This window comes from Salmo salar, chromosome 06 (genome assembly GCF_965601325.2).
Source record: "Salmo salar chromosome 06, fSalSal1, whole genome shotgun sequence".
Lineage (NCBI taxonomy): Eukaryota > Metazoa > Chordata > Actinopteri > Salmoniformes > Salmonidae > Salmo > Salmo salar.
This window is the reverse complement of record NC_138296.1, coordinates 61617305-61637710: the sequence shown is the minus strand read 5'-3', so window position 1 is coordinate 61637710 and position 20406 is coordinate 61617305. Positions and strand designations below refer to the sequence as shown.

General features: G+C 47.6%; 3 protein-coding genes across 9 annotated transcripts in view; 2 read left to right on the top strand and 1 right to left on the bottom strand.

The window, feature by feature from the left end:
- LOC106607713 (midasin) overlaps positions 1–15504 on the top strand; it is a 48111-nt gene extending 32607 nt beyond the window's left edge. Inside the window, 35 exon segments of the mRNA XM_014204960.3 lie at positions 1572–1666; positions 1889–2013; positions 2237–2398; positions 2530–2713; positions 2851–3034; positions 3203–3356; positions 3568–3714; positions 3836–3962; positions 4687–4792; positions 4981–5096; positions 5348–5752; positions 5859–6079; positions 6251–6388; positions 6660–6841; positions 7093–7254; positions 7475–7612; positions 7843–7981; positions 8218–8393; positions 8521–8652; positions 8825–8969; positions 9677–9960; positions 9963–9968; positions 10072–10230; positions 10323–10424; positions 10750–10948; positions 11070–11237; positions 11335–11489; positions 11600–11689; positions 11838–11953; positions 12177–12351; positions 12857–12930; positions 13036–13150; positions 13319–13385; positions 13961–14103; positions 14280–15504. Of these exon segments, the coding sequence (XP_014060435.3) occupies positions 1572–1666; positions 1889–2013; positions 2237–2398; positions 2530–2713; positions 2851–3034; positions 3203–3356; positions 3568–3714; positions 3836–3962; positions 4687–4792; positions 4981–5096; positions 5348–5752; positions 5859–6079; positions 6251–6388; positions 6660–6841; positions 7093–7254; positions 7475–7612; positions 7843–7981; positions 8218–8393; positions 8521–8652; positions 8825–8969; positions 9677–9960; positions 9963–9968; positions 10072–10230; positions 10323–10424; positions 10750–10948; positions 11070–11237; positions 11335–11489; positions 11600–11689; positions 11838–11953; positions 12177–12351; positions 12857–12930; positions 13036–13150; positions 13319–13385; positions 13961–14103; positions 14280–14465 (5277 nt within the window). The 3' untranslated portion in view covers positions 14466–15504.
- Positions 15505–15659: 155 nt separating this feature from the next.
- Positions 15660–16791, top strand: lyrm2 (LYR motif containing 2). The gene is given in 3 exon segments (NM_001140696.1): positions 15660–15743; positions 16088–16228; positions 16303–16791. Coding segments are annotated over 3 exon segments (294 nt in total). The 5' UTR covers positions 15660–15677; the 3' UTR covers positions 16390–16791.
- A 777-nt stretch (positions 16792–17568) lies between these two features.
- The window catches only part of LOC106607715 (ankyrin repeat domain-containing protein 6), a 61470-nt gene continuing 58632 nt past the window's right edge, over positions 17569–20406 (bottom strand). For 5 of the 7 annotated variants that reach the window (XM_014204967.3, XM_014204966.3, XM_014204969.3 and 2 more), the window contains 2 exons: positions 18869–19166; positions 17569–18457 (listed from right to left, as the gene is read on the bottom strand). In XM_014204967.3, coding sequence (XP_014060442.2) covers positions 17802–18457; positions 18869–19166 — 954 coding nt within the window. In that variant the 3' untranslated portion in view covers positions 17569–17801. The remainder of the gene's footprint in view (positions 18458–18868; positions 19167–20406) is intronic. The other 2 variants (XM_014204970.3, XM_014204964.3) reach the window with 1 other exon arrangement.

Here is a 20406-nt window from a genome sequence, read left to right as displayed (position 1 = left end):
CAGGAAGCAACTCTTTCAGTAGTTTAGTTGGAATAGGGTCCAGTATGCAGCTTGAGGGTTTGGAGGCCATGATTATTTTCATCATTGCGTCAAGAGATATAGTACTAAAACACTTTAGTATCTCCCTTGATCCTAGGTCCTGGCAGAGTTGTGCAGACTCAGGACAATGGAGCTTTGGAGGAATACCCAGATTTAAAGAGGAGTCTGTAATTTGCTTTCTAATGATCATGATCTTTTCCTCAAAGAAGTTCATAAATTTATTACTGCTGAAGTGAAAGCCATCCTCCATTTGCGAAGGCTGCTTTTTAGTTAGCTTTGCGACAGTATCAAAAAGAAATTTCGGATTGTTCTTATTTTCCTCAATTAAGTTGGAAAAATAGGATGATCGAGCAGCAGTAAGGGCTCTTCGATACTGCACGGTACTGTCTTTCCAAGCTAGTCGGAAGACTTCCAGTTTGGTGTGGCGCCATTTCCGTTCCAATTTTCTGGAAGCTTGCTTCAGAGCTCGTGTATTTTCTGTATACCAGGGAGCTAGTTTCTTATGACAGATGTTTTTAGTTTTTAGGGGTGCAACTGCATCTAGGGTATTGCGCAAGGTTAAATTGAGTTCCTCGGTTAGGTGGTTAACTGATTTTTGTCCTCTGACGTCCTTGGGTAGGCAGAGGCAGTCTGGAAGGGCATCAAGGAATCTTTGGGTTGTCTGAGAATTTATAGCACGACTTTTAATGCTCCTTGGTTGGGGTCTGAGCAGATTATTTGTTGCAATTGCAAACGTAATAAAATGGTGGTCCGATAGTCCAGGATTATGAGGAAAAACATTTAGATCCACAACATTTATTCCATGGGACAAAACTAGGTCCAGAGTATGACTGTGGCAGTGAGTAGGTCCAGAGACATGTTGGACAAAACCCACTGAGTCGATGATGGCTCCGAAAGCCTTTTGGAGTGGGTCTGTGGACTTTTCCATGTGAATGTTAAAGTCACCAAAAATTAGAATATTATCTGCTATGACTACAAGATCCGATAGGAATTCAGGGAACTCAGTGAGGAACACTGCATATGGCCCAGGAGGCCTATAAACAGTAGCTATAAAAAGTGAGTGAGTAGGCTGCATAGATTTCATGACTAGAAGCTCAAAAGACGAAAACGTCATTGTTGTTTTTTTTTTTGTAAATTGAAATTTGCTATCGTAAATGTTAGCAACACCTCCGCCTTTGCCGGATGCACGGGGGGTATGGTCACTAATGTAACCTGGGGGTGAGGCCTCATTTAACACAGTAAATTCATCAGGCTTAAGCCATGTTTCAGTCAGGCCAATCACATCAAGATTATTATCAGTGATTAGTTCATTGACTATAACTGCCTTGGAAGTGAGGGATCTAACATTAAGTAACCCAATTTTGAGATGTGAGGTATCACAATCTCTTTCAATAATGGCAGGAATGGAGGAGGTCTTTATACTAGTGAGATTGCTAAAGCGAACACCGCCATTTTTAATTTTGCCCAACCTAGATCGAGGCACATTAATGGCCCTAACCCTGTTCTAACTTCACCCCCTTTGCCCTCCTCAGGACTGGGAGAACAACGCCAGCCGCAAGGTTTCTCTGAGGAGGGAGTTGGAGCCTGTCACTAACCTCATCATCCAGTGGCGCAAACTGGAGCTCAAGTAAGGCACAGAAACAGCAGGCAGGGTTATACTCCTGGTTATGATACTGTTACCTTTTTTTTTTATCACGTGTATAATAACATTTTCTGTTGGAGTTATTGTAGTGTAGACGTGGTGAGAAATTAGCATGCTTTTTGACATGGTGAAAAATGGATCCGGTTTCCCACAACCCGCTAGACTTTTTAAGGCCTTTCTATTTTCTTTCTTTCTACGCCTCAACAGCTGTTGGTCCAGCAGTCTGGACAACGCCTTGAAGCGTCACACAGAGAGATCCACCAAGCACTGGTTCTCCCTCTACCAGCTGGTTGAGAGGTACCTGGAGGAGCAGAGGATGGACACCAGCACAGGTACCTATTGCACATCCATGAAAATGTTGGGTCACATTCATAAGGTACCGAACGGAAGTAAACGGACTAAAACAGGAAGGGACTACCTGGACCTGTCCAATAAGAGAAACACATTTTTCTTTGTTTCCGTTGAAAAAAACGTTTCGATGCGTTTTCCATTGCATGCCCTAATGAACACTGGAGTATTAGCCAGCTAACTCTCCCTGTCCTCTGTTGTCTCCAGTAGAGGGCGATCTGTCTCTGGAGAGTCTGTCCCTGTCCACGGTGTCGTCCACGCTGCAGGCCTTCATGGAGGGTTCCACTCTAGGGGAGTACCACACGCGGCTGGCCATGCTGCTCAGCTTCCACTGCCACCTCCTCCTGGCCCCCAGCCAGCACGGAAAAGGTGGGACCCAACCCAGCGTCACCTCGCACACTTTACACACAGTAGTCTGCGCCAAGTCGGTTGACTTGGTGTTCACCGTTTTCAAACGTGCAGATGTAGTCCTGACTAGGAACTCCTTCCTGCTTTCACAGAACCTCTCTGCAGTCTCCTATGGAATCTGCACAAGTACTACACGCAGTTCTCAGAATGCATCCAGACCAAAGTCACTCAGCTCCGCCAGCCCATTGAGAAGGAGCTCAAGGACTTTGTGAAGATCTCCAAGTGGAATGACGTCAGTTTCTGGTCCATCAAACAGTCGGTGGACAAGACCCATCGGTAAGACTGCCTGTTAATGAAAGATCCTCATGTTCTTGTTTTATTTAAATAAAAATGACCGTTAAACCGTACCATTTGAAGCTTGATCACAATCCAGTCAATACATGACAATGTCCACCACTCTTATGGTTTCCCAGCACCCTGTTCAAGTTCGTGAAGAAGTTTGAGGCAGCGCTGAGCGGGCCGTGCGCCCCGGCACTGATGGAGCAGGGCGGCAGTGCCAGCCTGGACAGTGTGGATGCCAACCAAGAGAACACCCCGCTGCACAGGCTTCACCATGCCCTGAAGAACGCCCTACCTGGCAAGGCCAGAGACCTACAGGTGCAGTACAAACCACCCTCTAGCCACAATCACTCTCATCTGACACAAAAACATTATTGTTCTGACTCATAAAATGACAGTTTGGACCAGTATCGTTATCCATTCTTATGTTGGCAATGACTGTGCTTGTGTGTTGTGTGTGTGTGTGTGTGTGTGTGTGTGTTACAGAGTGAGTCCCCAGAGGAGGGCTTGGTAGGTGTGGAGCCCTCATCTCTGCAGGGCCGTCTTCCCCTCCTCACCAGGAAGATGAGGAAGATGTGTGTGACCCTGGTGAAGAAGAACCCCCTGCCCGAGCTCTCTGAGGACCTGGACGTCTTCACCGGTAAGAGCCGGAGAAAAACTATGGCCTCACAAGTTTTAGATGAGAAACGTCTGCTTGTACCGCCTCGTTGAGAATCTATCACAAAAACAAAAGATATCAAAGGTTTTGGATGAGAAATGTTTGCTTAAGTTCTACTGCCTCGGATTAGATTGTTGAAAAAGTCCCTTAATGATTGTAGTTTTGACTAAGGTATTTGTGTTTTTTATTTCAGGGGAGATCATCAGCAACCTGCGCGACCTCCAGAGCCTCACGATCGACCTGAAAGCTGAGAAGGAGAAGCAGAAGTCCGAGGTCAAACACATCCTCCAGCAGAAGCAGAGAGCTCTGTCTGACCTCTTCAAGATGCTGGCTGAGATCGGTGACTCCCTCTACATAGACTTTGTATCCCAAGTACATCTTATGTCAGTGTGGTAGAACACTGATACTGTACAGTATTTTATGACCGGAGTTTTACTGACGGTGCTGCTGTCTTCGTGCAGGTCTGTCCTACCGTAAGGGCCTGAACTGGAACAGGACAGCGGACTCAGAGGAGACCCTGTGTCTGCAGCCGCTGGAGCTGCAGACCGCCCTGGCAGCAGTCAGGACCCAGGAGCAGGCCGAGAACAGGTAAGACAAGACGCTCCCACCTGAAATATTACACTCTGAATAGCTGTGCAGTACGTCTTTGAATAGCTGTGCGGTACGTCTTTGAATAGCTGTGCGGTACGTCTTTGAATCGCTGTGCGGTACGTCTTTGAATAGCTGTGCGGTACGTCTTTGAATAGCTGTGCGGTACGTCTATGAATAGCTGTGCGGTACGTCTATGAATAGCTGTGCGGTACGTCTATGAATAGCTGTGCGGTACGTCTTTGAATAGCTGTGCGGTACGTCTTTGAATAGCTGTGCGGTACGTCTATCAATAGCTGTGCGGTACGTCTATGAATAGCTGTGCGGTACGTCTATGAATAGCTGTGCGGTACGTCTATAAATAGCTGTGCGGTACGTCTTTGAATAGCTGTGCGGTACGTCTTTGAATAGCTGTGCGGTACGTCTTTGAATAGCTGTGCGGTACGTCTATGAATAGCTGTGCGGTACGTCTTTGAATAGCTGTGCGGTACGTCTTTGAATAGCTGTGCGGTACGTCTTTGAATAGCTGTGCGGTACGTCTATGAATAGCTGTGCGGTACGTCTTTGAATAGCTGTGCGGTACGTCTTTGAATAGCTGTGCGGTACGTCTTTGAATAGCTGTGCGGTACGTCTTTGAATAGCTGTGCGGTACGTCTTTGAATAGCTGTGCGGTACGTCACGGAGTACCTGGTTGACTGTGGCATGGAACTGTGTCTGTTTTCAGTTTGTTTACTGAGATGAGCGCTGCGTGGGACGGCTGTCAGAAGTACTTCTACCGCTCGTGGGCCCGCAGAACGGCCATGATGACTGCTCTCCAGAGCGCTGCTAAGGTGAAAGACTGAAATGGAATGACCGACAGATTGACTTCATTGCAACTGCGATATATTGGTTATTTTGTGTGTTCTAAATGGGGCCTAAACCACTGAGTTACGTGCCAAATGATAGGATATCCATGGCCTTAACGGCGTCTGAACAACTGTGACGTAGTTTGAACTGTGTGTGTGTGTGTGTGTTCCAGGAGCTGGGGATTGGGAACATTGATCGATGCCGAGGCTTCTCCTCCCACCTGTTCAAGCTGCTGCTCAGACAGAGGCGACGCCTGGCCAAGCTCACGGAGCAGTGGGTCCACCACAGGTGAACCTTAACGTCTAACCTATGACCTTACACCTCAGAGCTTACAGTTTGGATAGAGGATCTGTGTATCTCATAGTATGGTTGTGTCCAAAATGGCACCCTGTTCCCTACATGGCACCTTATTCCGCATAGGGCCCTGGTCAAAAGCAGCGCACTATATAGGGTTCTATTTGGGAGACAACTTGAGTATCTCTATCTGTAGTTGTCCTTCTAACACTCCTTTTGGCTTGTTTCCCCTCTAACACATGCAGGAGGCTAACAGTCAGTGTTCAGGGCATCCAGGCTCACCTCCGGGCCCACAATGAGGACGCTGGTGGCCTTCCCCCCCAGGCGTCTCTCCAGGGCTGGGTGATCAAGGCCCAGGGCCTGTCGGTGCAGTGTGTCACCCTCCTCCAACAGCTCTCCTGGCTGCTGCAGTGTTGCCCTGAGGGCCCCCATCAGACTGACGGGTCAGGCGGGCAGAGGGAGCCCACCCTGAGGTACCCGTCCCCCCTGGCGTCTCAGAGGAAGCCCCCTGGGTGTCTGCTCAGGAGGGGAGACCCGGCCTGGAGCCAGCTGAGCCAGCGGGTGGCGGACATGTTGGGTCAAACCCAGAGCCTGAAGGAGGAGCTGGATGCAGTGGCACTGCAGTCCACACAGGGGGCGCTGCACTCCTGGTAAGGCCTAGGAGCACAAGATAGCATTAGGAATACTGATAGTACTAAACAGGAACTTAACACAGATAAGACTATTAAGCTTTGTCTTTCCTCCACATCTCCCCAGGAGCCACTTCTCTGTGTGTTGCTCGGGCTATGACCGGCTGGGTTCCGTGACGGCACAAATGCCCGCGGTGGAGCAGCTGTTCACCACCCCCGAGGGCACGGCCGACACCCAGCCTGGCCTGACCCGGGGCTTGCAGTACGTCAGAGGAGAGGTGGAGGCCGCCCTGACGGAGTTCACCACCTGGAAGACCCAGCTGCTCTCCCTGGGCCACGGACACACAGGTGAAAACAGACCGATCATGCTTAGTTAATCAATCAGTCGCATGTATATTATAATGCCCGTTTCTAAAAAAAAGTATATTCCATTGGTATTACACTGGTGTTAAAATTGTATCACAGTGTTATTGCATTGTTAAAATAATTTTCCCTCCACCTCTCCCCCCCCCTCCCCAGATTACCAGCAAACATTCCGCTCAGAGTTCTCTGCTGAACTTGAAAAGGCCATCAACGCTGTGCTGGTTGCCGTGCAGACCCTGGTGAAGAGGAGGGAGGGGGAGCAGCAGGGAGAACAGCAGACAGACACCAAGAGAGGTGAGGAGAGACCCCCTGCTGTCTTCCTCCAATAACACACCTGGGTCATATTCACTAGGCACCAAACAGACTGAAACTGGGAGGGGCTTTACTTTGTGTCCTTGTGTGATTATTACTGGAGACCTGTAGGAGAACTGTCTAAAAAGCGACCCAGGCAAGCCAGAGTGAGACTGGGCCAAGATGTATTAACGTGATCAATCCTAGGGTTCTGTAAAGTGTGTTGATCATTGATTGGGAATGGGGATGTCATTTCCTGTCGTATCTGTTCCAGAAGGTGAGGAGGAGGCGCCCCAGGAGGACCTGCTGAAGCCTGGTCACCTGAGCCGCCTGCTGGAGGAGGAGTTAGGAGCAGAGGTGGCGTCTCTCTCGCTGGGGGAGGTCAGCGACACGCTGGAACAGCTAGTGGAGAGACTCCGGGTCCACCGAGACTCCTGTTCATCTCACCAGCTCCAGGTGGGTGCAGTCACACAGCATATACTGTAGCCTATACCGCCCTCTAGTGTAGTGGAGATATAATACTAAAACGCAACGGTTCTGTAAGGTAGCCAACCATGTCAAAGTCGCCACAGGAGATCATTATTTCTTTCTCCTGAGGTTTTCTGAACGATGATGTCCTGTCGTTTTCAGATTGCTTTGTTCGTGATATTCATACGTCACCGTTGACCTTCTGTTTTACTGCTTTGTCCCGTGTGCTGTGTTTTTAGGAGCTGAGTGAGGCGTGCAGGCTGCTGGCGCGTCTGGAGCCCATGCTGGGGCTGTACTCAGAGCTGGTACGCTATTACCTGGCCGTGTCACTGGGAGCCCACAGGAGCACTGGGAAACTGCTCTCTGTCCTGGCCGGCATCTTCACTGAGCTAGCCCAGAAGGTACTGTATCCATTCTACTGGGATCTGCTTTAAAACATACTATAAGGTTCTTTGTGAAACTTTAAAAAAAAAAAATGTAAGTAGTGAAAAACATTAGGACAAACTGTAGTTTCAGTACCTGTTTATTCCTACTGTTGGGGTAAGTTACCTACGCTGCAACGGTGCCTACAGTACAGCTGCTTTTTTCCCTTGTTGATTGTCCTGTTGTCTTGTCCTGCAGGGCTTCTGTCTACCCCAGGAGCTGATGGAGGGAGGGGACGGAGAGGGGGCCACAGAGTTCCATGACTATGAGGGCGGTGGCATCGGAGAGGGAGAGGGCACCAAAGACGTCAGCGACAAGATCGAGAATGAAGAGCAGGTGACGCCTACAAGAATGACAATAAAATGCAGACACTATAAGATCTATGTTTTTTGACTAGCGTTGCTCATGAAAGGCCGAATCCCAACTTCCACTAAAGTCTAATTTCACTTAGTCTCCCACTGACATCAATACATGACTAAGTAAAAACAATATACTTGGTGAGAGTTGGGATTCACCCCAAAGGTTATAACGTTTCGCTAGCTAAAATTGTTCCGTTTCTGTCGTAGGTGGAGGACACGTTCCAGGAAGGCCAGGAGAAGGAGGAGGAGGAGCCTGACAAGAAGAACATTGAGGAGGAGGACAACGCCATCGAGATGTCCGAGGACTTTGACGGCCAGATGCATGATGGAGACCAGCAAGAGCCAGGTGGGACGACAGACCTCTTTAACGCACAGCCTCGTGGCAGTATGAACTTTCACCTGGGTCATGTTCATTAGGCAGCAACGGGAGAAAATAGACTGAAACATTAAGGGACTACCTCCAATTTGTCCAATTAAAATGCTCATTTTCATTGTCTGTTGCAAAACAGTTTTCTGTTTCATGCCCTAATAAACCCAACCCTGGTCTCACATCGCAAAGCGCTCTTGGTTATTCCTTTTCAGGTGAAGATGATGAGGAGGAGTCTGACAAAGAGGAGGATGAAGATCTGGATAAGAAGATGGGTGACCTGGGCGAGGGCCAGACGGACACGCTGGATGAGAGGATGTGGGGTGATGATGAGGATGACGAAGAAGAGGAGGGCAGTGACGAGGAGGAGTCAGGCCAAGGAATGGACCAGGTACTGGGAGAAAGAATTTGATTAAACTGTTCACATATCTGACAGCGAGTGCGGTATCTACCACTTGCGACCAGTCAGCATGCTACTGTATTCGTTGTTTAGTAATTGTTCTTCTGTTTGTCTTCAGGGGGAATCGGAACTGGTCGCCAAGGACGACAACCTGGATGCAGCCGACCCCAAAAAAGACAAGAACAAAGACGACAAAGACCAACAGTTGGACGAGGAGGAAAAGGAGAAGATCCACGAACAAGGGGACGAGGTACGCTTTAACTAGGAAACGATGTTTACTTCGAAAGACCAGTAGTTTGGTCAAACTATCCCTGGCTGTGTGATGAGCATGCGGCCACTAAATCTCAGGCTGTAGTTGGGTGTGTGTTTTAGCAGGACTGCCAGACCGTATCTGATTGAGTTTTTCTGTTTGTGTGTTCCAGCGGGAGTTTGATGAGAACGAGGTGGACCCGTACCACGGGAAGCAGGAGGAGAAGCCTGACACAGAGGCCATGGACCTGCCTGATGAACTCAACCTGGACCAGGAGGAGGAGCAGGTTGGGGACGAGGAGGAGGGAGAGGGAGAAGGTGAGGCTTCAGCAAGGGTCACGGGTCAACAGGGGAGGAGAGGAACATACCTGGGTTCAAATATTATTTGTCTTCTTTCAAATACTTTCAGTGTTTGAGTGCCAGGTAGGCAGGGTTTGCACTTTGGGACTATTCCATTGGGTCCATTGTGCCAGGCAAGCTTAAATAAAGCCCCCCCATGCAGTCTCTGTAATTGTATTTTTAAATCATCACTTTGTCTAATAAATTACTGTGTTTATGTAATGAAAATAACTCCAATATATATTTCCCTGATCCTCCTTTGGTCCTTGAAATGCTCAGTCTGATTGTGTGGGCTTCAGGAAACACATTTGAAGATATTTACATACACATCCCTGATTGGCTGATAGGTGTAGAGCCCACCCCCTTACCCAGATGAACAGTCATTGGTCTATTATAATCAGATCACATTGTGACAGGATGTGGGCCAAAAGTTCCAACCCACCCGAACAGGCTGAAATTCCTGGCATTTGTTTCCAAATAGATCTTACACAAAAATGGCATTATCAATTTCAGAGTTATTTTGACCTCCGCGTGGAAATATCTTTAATAAAACAGGACAATCGTGTTTTTAACTTTACTGCCCCTTGAAGCGCAGCTAAATAATTAGAAAGATAATAAATACTATTTGAGAGGAACAGGTGGAGACGCCACAGAACCAGTGTCTGACAATTGTTTATTTCCTCCAGAGGAAAACCCGTTCGACATTGACGCGAAGCCCATGGAGCTGGACGAGAAGGAGGGAGCAGAGAAAGATGAGGAGGGAGGAGCGGAGGAGATGGCTGAAGATCAGACAGACAAACAAGGAGAGGAGGAAGGCCAGGAACCCAAGACTGAGGAGGAAGAGGGAGGTGGAGGAGAACAAACAGAGGAGGACAAAGAGGCGGCCGAGGAGGATGAGGAGGAGGAGAGGACGAAGGACGGGAGGCAGGGAAAGAGGAGGACATGGCCATCCCTGCAAACGAAGGCCAGAAACCAAAGGTTGTTTGACTTGCCTTTTCGTGCACATTGGGGATTCAGATGTACCTAGAACGATTGTTTTGCTAGTCGGGTGTTTAACACCTTTCTTCGTCATTGCCCACAGGAGGAGGAAGAGGAGGGTACGGGTGAGGATGAGGAGCAGCCAGCGTCGGCAGAGAGGAAGGAGCACAACACGGACGGTCAGACGGGAGAGGAGAACGTCCAGAGTGAGACGGCCGTGGAGCTGGCAGGAGAACCATCCGAGAGAGACCAAGCTAAAGAGGTACACGCCCACCTCACCCAACCCATTTACAGCCCGTGTAAATGTCTAAATCCACACATTTGACCCTCTTGTGTTGTTGTGTTGTTGTCCAGGAGCACGGTAGCGGAGCGGCTGATGCCAGTCAGTCAGTGGGACACGAATCCAAACTCATGGCAAGGATGTCCTCTCAGAAACGGAGCCAGAGCAAGACACAGGTATGTCTGGTCAACGAATCAAACTCATTCCACGGTGGGCCGAGTGCCTGCGGGTTTTCGCTCCTCCCTTGTACTTGATTGACAAATTAAGGTCACTGATTACTAAAGAACTCCCCTCACCTGGTTGTCTGGGTCTTAATTGAAAGGAAAAAACTAAAACCCACAGACACTCGGGCCCTCCGTGGAATGGGTTTGCTCTGCACTGTGTTCTTGAGTTGAAGTGAGACCGAAACATTTCAAAACGGGCTCAAATTCCGTTTTTTTTGTGTTTTAAGATGAGCAATATATTTCCAAATGGGTTCTAATTCCGAATTGGCTGTTCCAGAGCTTCAAGAGGAAGCCTGGGCAGGCGGACAACGAGCGCTCGACGGGCGACTACAACGAGCGCATCAGCAAGCGCCTGCGAACAGCGGAGAGCAGTACGGAGAAGACGCAGGAGAGCAACCAGACTGAGGCCCGGCGGGAGTCGGACCTGTACGAGCACATCAAACAGGGAGAGACCGCCTACGACACGCAGACATACGGTGAAGCAGCAACACACCACAGAACACTGAGCTGCACAGATACCCATACCGCGGAGTTCGCTTCACACTTTTATCATCGTCGGAAGATGTTCTAAAACCATGGCCTCTTGACATGTTACAGATGTTGCCAGTGCAGACCAGCAGAAACCAGCCGGAGCCCCCCAAGAGGAGGACCAAGAGGATGAGGACATTGCTATGGATACAGAGGAGCAGGAAGAGGACCTGCAGGCTGTTGAGGCCCAGGAGTTGAAGCCAGAGAAGCTGGAGTCGAACAGAACGTCCCAGAAAGGTGCTCCAGCCATCTACTCATGTCATGTGTGTGTGTTTGCGTGCGTGCGCGTTTGCCTGTTGTTCGTGTGTGTTACTGTGTCTGTTCTCCACTGTAGGTCTAGACAGCGGAGAGCTGGAGGCTCAGAGGCAGTGTGAGGAGGACGAGGAGAGGCCAAAAGACACACGGGGTCGCAGTGACGAGGAGCACCCAGAGAGGAGCACAGAGTCTACCTTCCACACCGTCCCAGAGCTGCTGATGGACACACTGCAGGTACCCGAGAGATGATCCGAGCACCTGCTTTGTGCTACTAAAGAAACAGATCTGTCAGAAAGCTCTGGAGCGCTCCGTATAAGATTAGCTGAATGTCTGTGTGTCCCCAGAACCCAGTTCGCGACCCAGAGGAGCTGAGGAGGGAGATGGAGCTGCAGCTGGAAGCCTGGATGAAACAGGCCCCTGGAGACCGGGAGGAGGTACCGGCACTTTGGATGCCCTGCAAAACATTCCTAACACCGGACACTATTTACCCTGTCATTCTCTGTTCCCATTACCTACCACTAGAAGTTCAGATCTCTGTGTGAAACTGAGATGTGTAACTCATGCCGTGGTCTTGCCCTATAGGAGAGTGCAGCGGCAGCCATGTGGCACCAGTACCAGACGCTGACCTCGGCCCTGTCCCAGCAGCTGTGCGAGCAGCTCCGTCTCATCCTGGAGCCCACGCAGGCCGCCAAGCTCAAGTGAGTACCTACCGCAACCCCTAGATCATTCAGGGAGCATGACCATTGGTCGACTATTAGATGACACTCACAGACTAGAAGAGGAACAGGCTTTTGCAACCTTTTCTATTCATTCTTTCTATTTTTTCTTTTCATTTTTAAATAAGGTTTTTTCTTTTTAATTTCAGTACAAATATTTGCTTTTTAAAAAAAAAAAATATTCTGTTTTCTCGCTGTGTCACAGAGGAGACTTCCGCACAGGGAAACGTCTGAACATGCGAAAGGTGATCCCTTACATCGCCAGTCAGTTCCGTAAAGACAAAATCTGGCTGAGGAGGACCAAGCCCAGCAAGAGAGAGTACCAGATCTGTTTGGCCGTGGACGACTCCTCCAGCATGGTGGACAACCACTCCAAACAGGTACAGTAGGCCTTCTCAGAGGGATGAGTGGATACAATAATACAATAACCTTAGAGCGGGGATACAGGCGGCCCGTGGGCCAAAACCGACCCGCAAGGGATTTTATTTGGCCCCCCAAAGTTTTTAGCAAAATAAAAGAATCAAATCACCAGGAATTAAGCTACAAATGTGTTTAATTTAGGACATCTGTTGATCAAGTATTCCCACAAATAAAAGAGACCTGATTGTGTCTCAATGTAATGAAGGTATGAAATTATCATTTTCAAATACTATCTCTTTTTGGCCCCCCGACCAGCCACTCCGAGTCTAGCTGCCTTAGTCAGTTTGCTGCAGGAACAATGTATGAATCCCAAATGGCACACTATTCCCTTCATAGTGCACTACTTTTGACCAGGGCCTCATAGGTGTCTGTTCAAAAGGAGTGCCCTATATCGGGAATAGAATGCCATTTGGGGAACAGACAATGCCTCATTAATGTCTCACCTCTGTCTCCCGTGTGTCACAGCTGGCCTTTGAATCCCTGTCTGTTATTGTCAACGCTCTCACTCTCCTGGAGGTCGGGCAGGTGTCCGTGTGCAGGTGAGAGGAGCGGCCCTCTGTAGATGAATGAATATTGGTGTCCAGGTGTTGCTCTTCCCCAGACAGTGCTGTTCCATTTGTGAAATGTTTTGGTTGTCACCTCAGCTTCGGTGAGACGGTGCAGCTGCTCCATCCGTTCCAACAACAGTTTAACGACCAGTCTGGCGCCAGGATACTGAGGCTCTGTCAGTTCCAGCAGAAAAAGACCAGGATAGCCCAGGTGGGGTCCCGCTATTTTTTTTGTTTGTTGTTGTGCTTGATATCTTTGCTTTCATGAATTGAACGCCTTCCGGGCCCATTTGTTTACCGTCTGTGGTATTAGATGACATCTATTTAGTGAGGTACTCCTGTTTGAGACTGACCGCCACATTGTGCTCATGTCCTTTAGTTCCTGGAGACCTCAGCCAACATGTTTGTAGCAGCTAAGCAGCACAGCCCTGGATCCATGAACACAGGTAATGTATTGCGGTGGTGCAGCATCTCCTTTCACTTGATCAATGCAATAAGACTGTTCAGTATGATTACCATACTAGAGAACGGCCTCCCCAAGTCCGTTCTTCATTTGCTAATGTATTCAAGTGGGTTTAGAGCCCACTATACCTTACGGTAATGAGTTTACATAATAATCAACGCCTGCTGATTGCATCGTACTCTGAGCCTATGGGGTCCGTGCCCTGGGTGTATTTGATGTCCAACAAACAAGCCCTGAGGGAAACAGTGGGAGAGTAGATCACAATGACTGTTATTCAAAGGCAGGATATTGTTCCTGCTACAGTGCCCCTGGTGAGGCTAACATGTCCTCTATGGAGCCGTGGTGAAGATCACAGTGCAGAGCTGGTATCTGAGCCTTCACTGCTCTCCCTCTGCAGCCCAGAGGACTTGAACCTGTAAGCAGACACCCAGGGCCATTGTGGTGCAAGTGTAAACTGACCGCCTCCTCTCTCACTCCCTCTTTCGCTCTCGTCCCACTCTCCCTCCCCTCCTTGTCTCCCTCCCTCCCTCTTCCCCCCCCCCCCCCCCCCCCACACAGAGACAGCCCAGCTGCTGCTCATTGTGTCGGACGGCAGAGGGCTCTTCCTGGAGGGGAAGGAGAGGGTGACGGCAGCTGTGCAGGCGGCTCGCAGCGCCAACGTCTTCGTCATCTTCGTGGTGCTCGACAACCCAAACTCCAGGGTAAGGGACTTAAGTTGGTTTAGATGGAATCCATGTTATGTATCAAGGACTGTGGATGGTAATGCAAAATCTAATTTACATGATACATTTGTTAATGTGAATAATCAAATCACTATAAGATATGATATTCATATAGAACTATTCCCTTTGGTGTTTCCTTTGTCATTTTTCGACAGGATTCCATCCTGGACATCAAGGTGCCCATCTTCAAAGGTCCAGGAGAGATGCCTGAGATCCGCTCCTACATGGAGGAGTTCCCCTTCCCTTTCTACGTGATCCTGCGGGACGTCAACGCCTTGCCAGAAACCCTAAGTGACGCACTGAGGCAGTGGTTCGAACTCGTCACGGCAACCGACCAGTAGAAGCCATCTTAGAAGGCAGCAACCAACCGCACAACGCCACTCTGCTGCTAGCCTCTCGACAACACACGGACTCAAAAACAAAATAGGACTCGCAAAGAAAGACGGACTTGCCGCTGTGTACGTGCCTTTTTATCTCATTTTTTTTTTACTGTAATTTTAGTAGACTGTAGAGTTTGATAGCGACTTCCGCCATTGAGTCCTTGACTTCAGGCCAGGGGGATCCTGGAAGTTCTTTCGTAATGTAATAAGCATTGCTTTAACTTGCACGTCTGTAACAAATGATTAGAAAAGGATACAAAATGTGATTCCCTTCCGCGTAAACAACCCCAGTGAAGAGATACTGTTCCCCTGTGTACTATAACCCCCTTCATGTTGTATGGATGTTTTCAGTGTTACATGCTCATCATCAAGTCATTCTACTTCCATGTGAACACATCAACCGATAATGTATGGAGCTGACAGTAGTGTTGTGATGAAGTTGTTTTTGGACAACTGTTTGTAAAGAACAAAAAAAGAAGAAAAGCACCCCTTTTTCGTTATATCATGGCAAAACAAAAGCATGCCGATATGGTCTTGATCCATTTCTAAAGTAATCCCAAAAATTGTGCCTTGAAGAAATCTTATTGCATCTCACTTAACACCCATGTGCTTATAAAAGAATCCATTGTTTACATGGAAATTATCATTCTGCCCAAATGTGTTATTCATATAAATCTTAACCCTCTCTCTCATTAAAGGTCAAGGTTTTTGGGAAAATTTTAAGCACAAGAACTGCTAATAACAATTTTGATAAACGCTCCAATCGATGGCATTTCTCTGGTCTAAGAGACATATCCACTACATCTTACTGTAGATAAGGTTCATTCACTGACACGAAGACACCATTAGGAAATGTCATTGCTGTGGACAAATGGAACACAGTTGTAACTATAAGTAAACATATGATATTCATGGAAGTTTTTTTTTTCATACCATCCATAAATCACATATGACATGATACATTGTATGATGATAATAAACTTTTTAATCTGTGTTTTGAGCACGTTGTTTTATCTAATATGTACTGTATTTGGTAGTAGCCAATTCACATACAGTATTTTATGGTCCCTAAAGAAATCGATTTTCAATAATACTCCGCCCCACAAGAGGGCGACATTTATATTTCTATATGTTGACTGCCAAAACAGGTCAGCTAGAGCTGCCTCTACAACCATGTTTGCTACAATTCACATCATGGCTAGCTCAAGGTTACCCGCGTCAGCACTTACATTAAAACAGGTAATAAATACATATTTGTCGGTATCATGACCTGTAAACCATGCGGTTCGAGTACCACTGCCAACTAGATAGTGTTCTCTTTCATTCACACTTGAGAAATAGCCGTGGCAGCATGATGAGCTAGCTAGCGTTAGCATTTCAGCAGCAGCTCTAGTTAGCTCATCTGACAATTTGGTCTTAAGTGTAATATCCTCACTAAGTAGCTAATACTATGCCCTTTTTTTTTTTTTGTTAACGTTTTCTCCTTTAGCAAATTGCTCTGCTAATATGATTGTTGATAAATTAGCCAGGTAACTTGCTAGCTAGCTTGCTTGGTTGTTTTGCTTCCTCTGGTCTATTTCTAGTTTATACAGAGGCAGAAAGTGTTGAGTCTCTACAGAAACATGATGAGAACCATCAGACAAGTGCCAGACGAGGGAGACCGAAAATACCTGCGGGATTGGGCGAGAGATGAGTTCAAGAGGAATAAAAATAGCACGAATCAGGTGAGATAAGGTCTGAAATGACGTCATTCTGGGTTCTATCCCTGTTCTAACCTTCGTTGTCTCCGTATATCTAGGACGCCATCCGAATGATGATCACACAGGCAAACATGCATCATGATGAGCTACAGTCATCCCTTGCATTGGCTAACGTTAAGAAGTAATGTCACCTGTCTGGGGCTAAGGTAACCCACCGATTTATCCTGGACGTGGACGCCAGAAGCTTTTCTATGCTGCCTCAAATGGACTGTGAAAGCCAAAGGAATCAGTACTTGGACAAGTACACCACTTACTGTGGAAGCACCTTGGCATTTGGCCCCGACCAGCTCGTTGCCGTTCATAATGTGATTTGGACCATATCAGATGGTTGCCATCTACATGTCTAGCAGTGGTGACGCTTTCAAATCACTTGTGAGGAACGCTGTGAGAGCCATGTGTGATATGCCATTTGCGATCATGTCTGACATAATACCATCGTTCTCATGTTGGGCTATTGTAAAGCTGTTTGTGTCCAGATGACCCTCGTGAAATGTGTGATGTACATGTTGGACATAAAACAAAAATACATTTTGTAGTTTGTCTCTATTTTTTTTTTTTTTTTTTTACAAAATTCATTTGATATAATCTATTTTACTACACAGAATGTGTGTTCATATCAACAAAGACATCAATGTACCACAACCTCGCACCTGAACAGAACAAATGTCACACATCAGCACTAACTATATACTGTTTGCACAGGTCTATTTCAGAAGACAAAAACAGACTTTCCATCATGCAAAATGGTTCTTCTTAACAGTACCTCATTTTAGTGCTAAGGACAAGCAGTAGGATGTTATGGTTTTTACCATTAAAGAAATATACAGTAGTGGGTTGGAGTAAAGGTTATGAATACTAAAGTTTTCTTACTAGTTAAGACATTGCCAGTTTGGTTGTGTTCTCTTGAGTTCTGTTACCCTTGTAAGTCACATATCTGTATAAAAGCTTGCAGTAGCATATTCTACTGATATTTTAAGCATCCTAGTTACCTCAACTATTTCTGCTGTCTGCGTTTTGTCTTTCTCTACTCTCTCATTTGAATATAAATGAAGAACGTCACAAAAAATGACCCACATTTTCCACAAGCAAACCTCCAGAATCCTTCACGTAACAGGCTTTCTCATCACAGGATAAAAAGCACTGGAGTATTGGCATGTTGACTTAATGACAGTGTGACATTGTTCCCAGGTGTGTGTGTGTACCAGTTCCGTGATGGCCCCATGACATAATACATTATAAATAACTATCAGTTTTACAAACACAGGAGCTGCCCAAAACAAATGAATAACAAGACCACATTATACTGAATAGTCTGGCATGCCATAACATGTCTTTAAAATAAGTTACTATACAGATGATTTTCTACTGTTGCATGACATTATTTACCAAAAGTATTAAATCTGCTAAATTGAGTCAATGACAATTTTTGTTGGTCAGTGGGTCCAGTTGATCCAGGGTGCCATCTGTAATGAGCTCAGATGATGTTTTGTTGCTGTTCTGAAGGTATAGCTCTATACTCTGCAGTGGCGTCCCTGTGTTAGCTGTCGTCGTGCCTGTTAGTCCTGAGCATGCGTAGCTCGTCCTCCAGGTAGGTGATCCTCTCCACCAGGGAAGCTCTGTCTGCCTGAGCACGCTGGTCCGCCTGCCACCTGGCCTCCTGGATCTTCCTTTCATACCAGTGCTCCATCTGGGTCGACACCGCCTCGAAGAAGTACTGTGTCACCTCCAGGGCGTGCGTGTTCTCCCTCTCCTTTTCAAAGCCCTCCCCCACGCCTCTCTCCACGGCTCTCTCCCCAAACACCCCCAGAGTCTGAGTCCCCTCGGCCTGCCCCACCGAGGCCCCCTTGTCCCCCTTGGTCTTAGTTCTTCTGCCCTGGGAGTGCCTCTTGTGGTGCTTGCCCTTGTCCCTGCCCCGCTCCCTGTCTTTATCCCTCTCCCTGTCGCAGTCCTTGTCCTGCCTGCTGCTGCAGCGGCGCTCGGTGGCTGGGGACAGGCTGCTGGCCCGCTGGTTGTTGCCGCCGATGCTCGGCGCCAAATCCAGCAGTGCCATGTCCTGCAGTCCCTGGTATGGCCTGCGGGGGTCAGTACAACACAGCGAGCGTTCCTTGGGCCGCACCACTTGGGGAGATGGGGACAGGGACTTAGCGGGAGTTGGGGAGGAGATCTTTTCTCGCTTGTGATGTTTACCACCATCTGGGAGATTTCCGAGAGACAATTATTAAGTGAATTAGAATTAAAAAGTCAACCTCAGAGCACGGCACACAATAAATCATTTATGATTATTCAAATTAGTTCCAGTGAGATTGCCATCTTCAAATGCAGTGTGATAGATTAGGATGATAAATTAATTAACCTGCCAAAGGCAACTTTATATTTTGAGCATTTCTGTGAAAATGTTCTATTTGGGCCACATTCTCTGTTATTTACTTCAACAAAAAAAAGGGTATGACCTAAGAATAATATACTTAGATTACGTAACGCTTACATAAGCCTGTATCTGTGTGAAATGAGTTCCCTCTCCATTGTGTGTGTGCGTTCGTGCATGTGCATAAGAGTAGTAATTCGGAGCGCTGGCTATTTCACTGAGTTCTCTTTGAACCGTACCTGGAGAGCTGTCCACCTGAACCCCAAAGTTGTGATTGGCTGAGGGGTCCTCTGTGGCGGCCGTGTTGGGGTCTCCCTCGGTGAGGTCAGTGGTGTGGGGGGCCAGACACTCGACGCTGCACCCAGGCCCCCCTGCAGGCAGCACAGTGAGGCCCCCAGGGTCCATCTCACACAGGCCTTCAGCCATGGACGAGGACTGACGCAGCTTGGCGTTGCGGGGGTCTCCGGTGAAACGCACCTCAATGTTCTGGAGCTTGGCCAAGCACCAGTTTTTCAGCTCGTTCACCACTGATGCCTGCTTGAAGGGCAGGCCAAGACAAGAAAAGGTTTCGTGACAGAGATACAGCAGGGTATATACAGTGCCTTCGGAAAGTATTCAGACCCCTTGACTTTTTCCACATTTTGTTACGTTACAGCCTTAATCTAAAATGAATGAAATAAAAGAAAATACTCAGCAATCTACACACAATAACCCATAATGACAAAGCGAAAACAGAAATACCTTATTTATATAAGTATTCAAACTCTTTGCTATGAGACTTAAAATTGAGTTCAGGTGCATCCTCTTTCCATTGATCATCCTTGAGACCTTTCTACAACTTGATTGGAGTCCACCTGTGGTCAATTCAATTGATTGGACATGATTTGGAAAGGCACACACCTGTTTATATAAGGTCCTACAGTTGACAATACATGTCAGAGCAAACACCAAGCCATGAGGTCGAAGGAATTGTCCTTAGAGCTCCGAGACAGAATTGTGTCAAGGTACCAAAACATTTCTGCAGCATTGAAGGTCCCCAAGAACACAATGGCCTCCATCATTCTTAAATGGAAGAAGTTTGGAACCCCCAAGACTCTTCCTAGAGCTGGATGCCTGGCCAAACTGAGCAATCGGGGGAGAAGGGCCTTGGTCAGGGAGGTGACCAAGAACCTGATGGTCACTCTGACAGAGCTCTAGAGTTCCTCTGTGGAGATGGGAGAACCTTCCAGAAGGACAACCATCTCTGCAGCACTCCACCAATCAGGCCTTTATGGTAGAGTGGCCAGATGGAAGCCACTCCTCAGTAAAAGGCACATGACAGTCCACTTGGAGTTTGCCAAAAGGCACCTAAAGACTCTCAGATCATGAGAAAAAAGATGATCTGGTCTGATGAAACCAAGATTAAACTCTTTGGCCTGAATGCCAAGCGTCACGTCTGGAGGAAACCTGGCACCATCCCTAGGGTGAAGCATGGTGGTGGCAGTATCATGCTGTGGGAATGTTTCAGTGGCCGGGACTGGGAGACTAGTCAGGATCGAGGCAAAGATGAACGGAGCAAAGTACAGAAAGATAATTTATGAAAACCTGCTCCTGTGTGGACCTCAGGACCTCAGACTGGGGCAACAGTTCACTTTCCAACAGGACAACGACACTAAGCACACAGGCAAGACAATGCAGGAGTGGCTTTGGGACAAGTCTCTGAATGTCCTTGAGTGGCCCGGACTTGAACACGATCAAACATGTCTGGAGAGACCTGAAAATAGCTGTGCAGCAACGC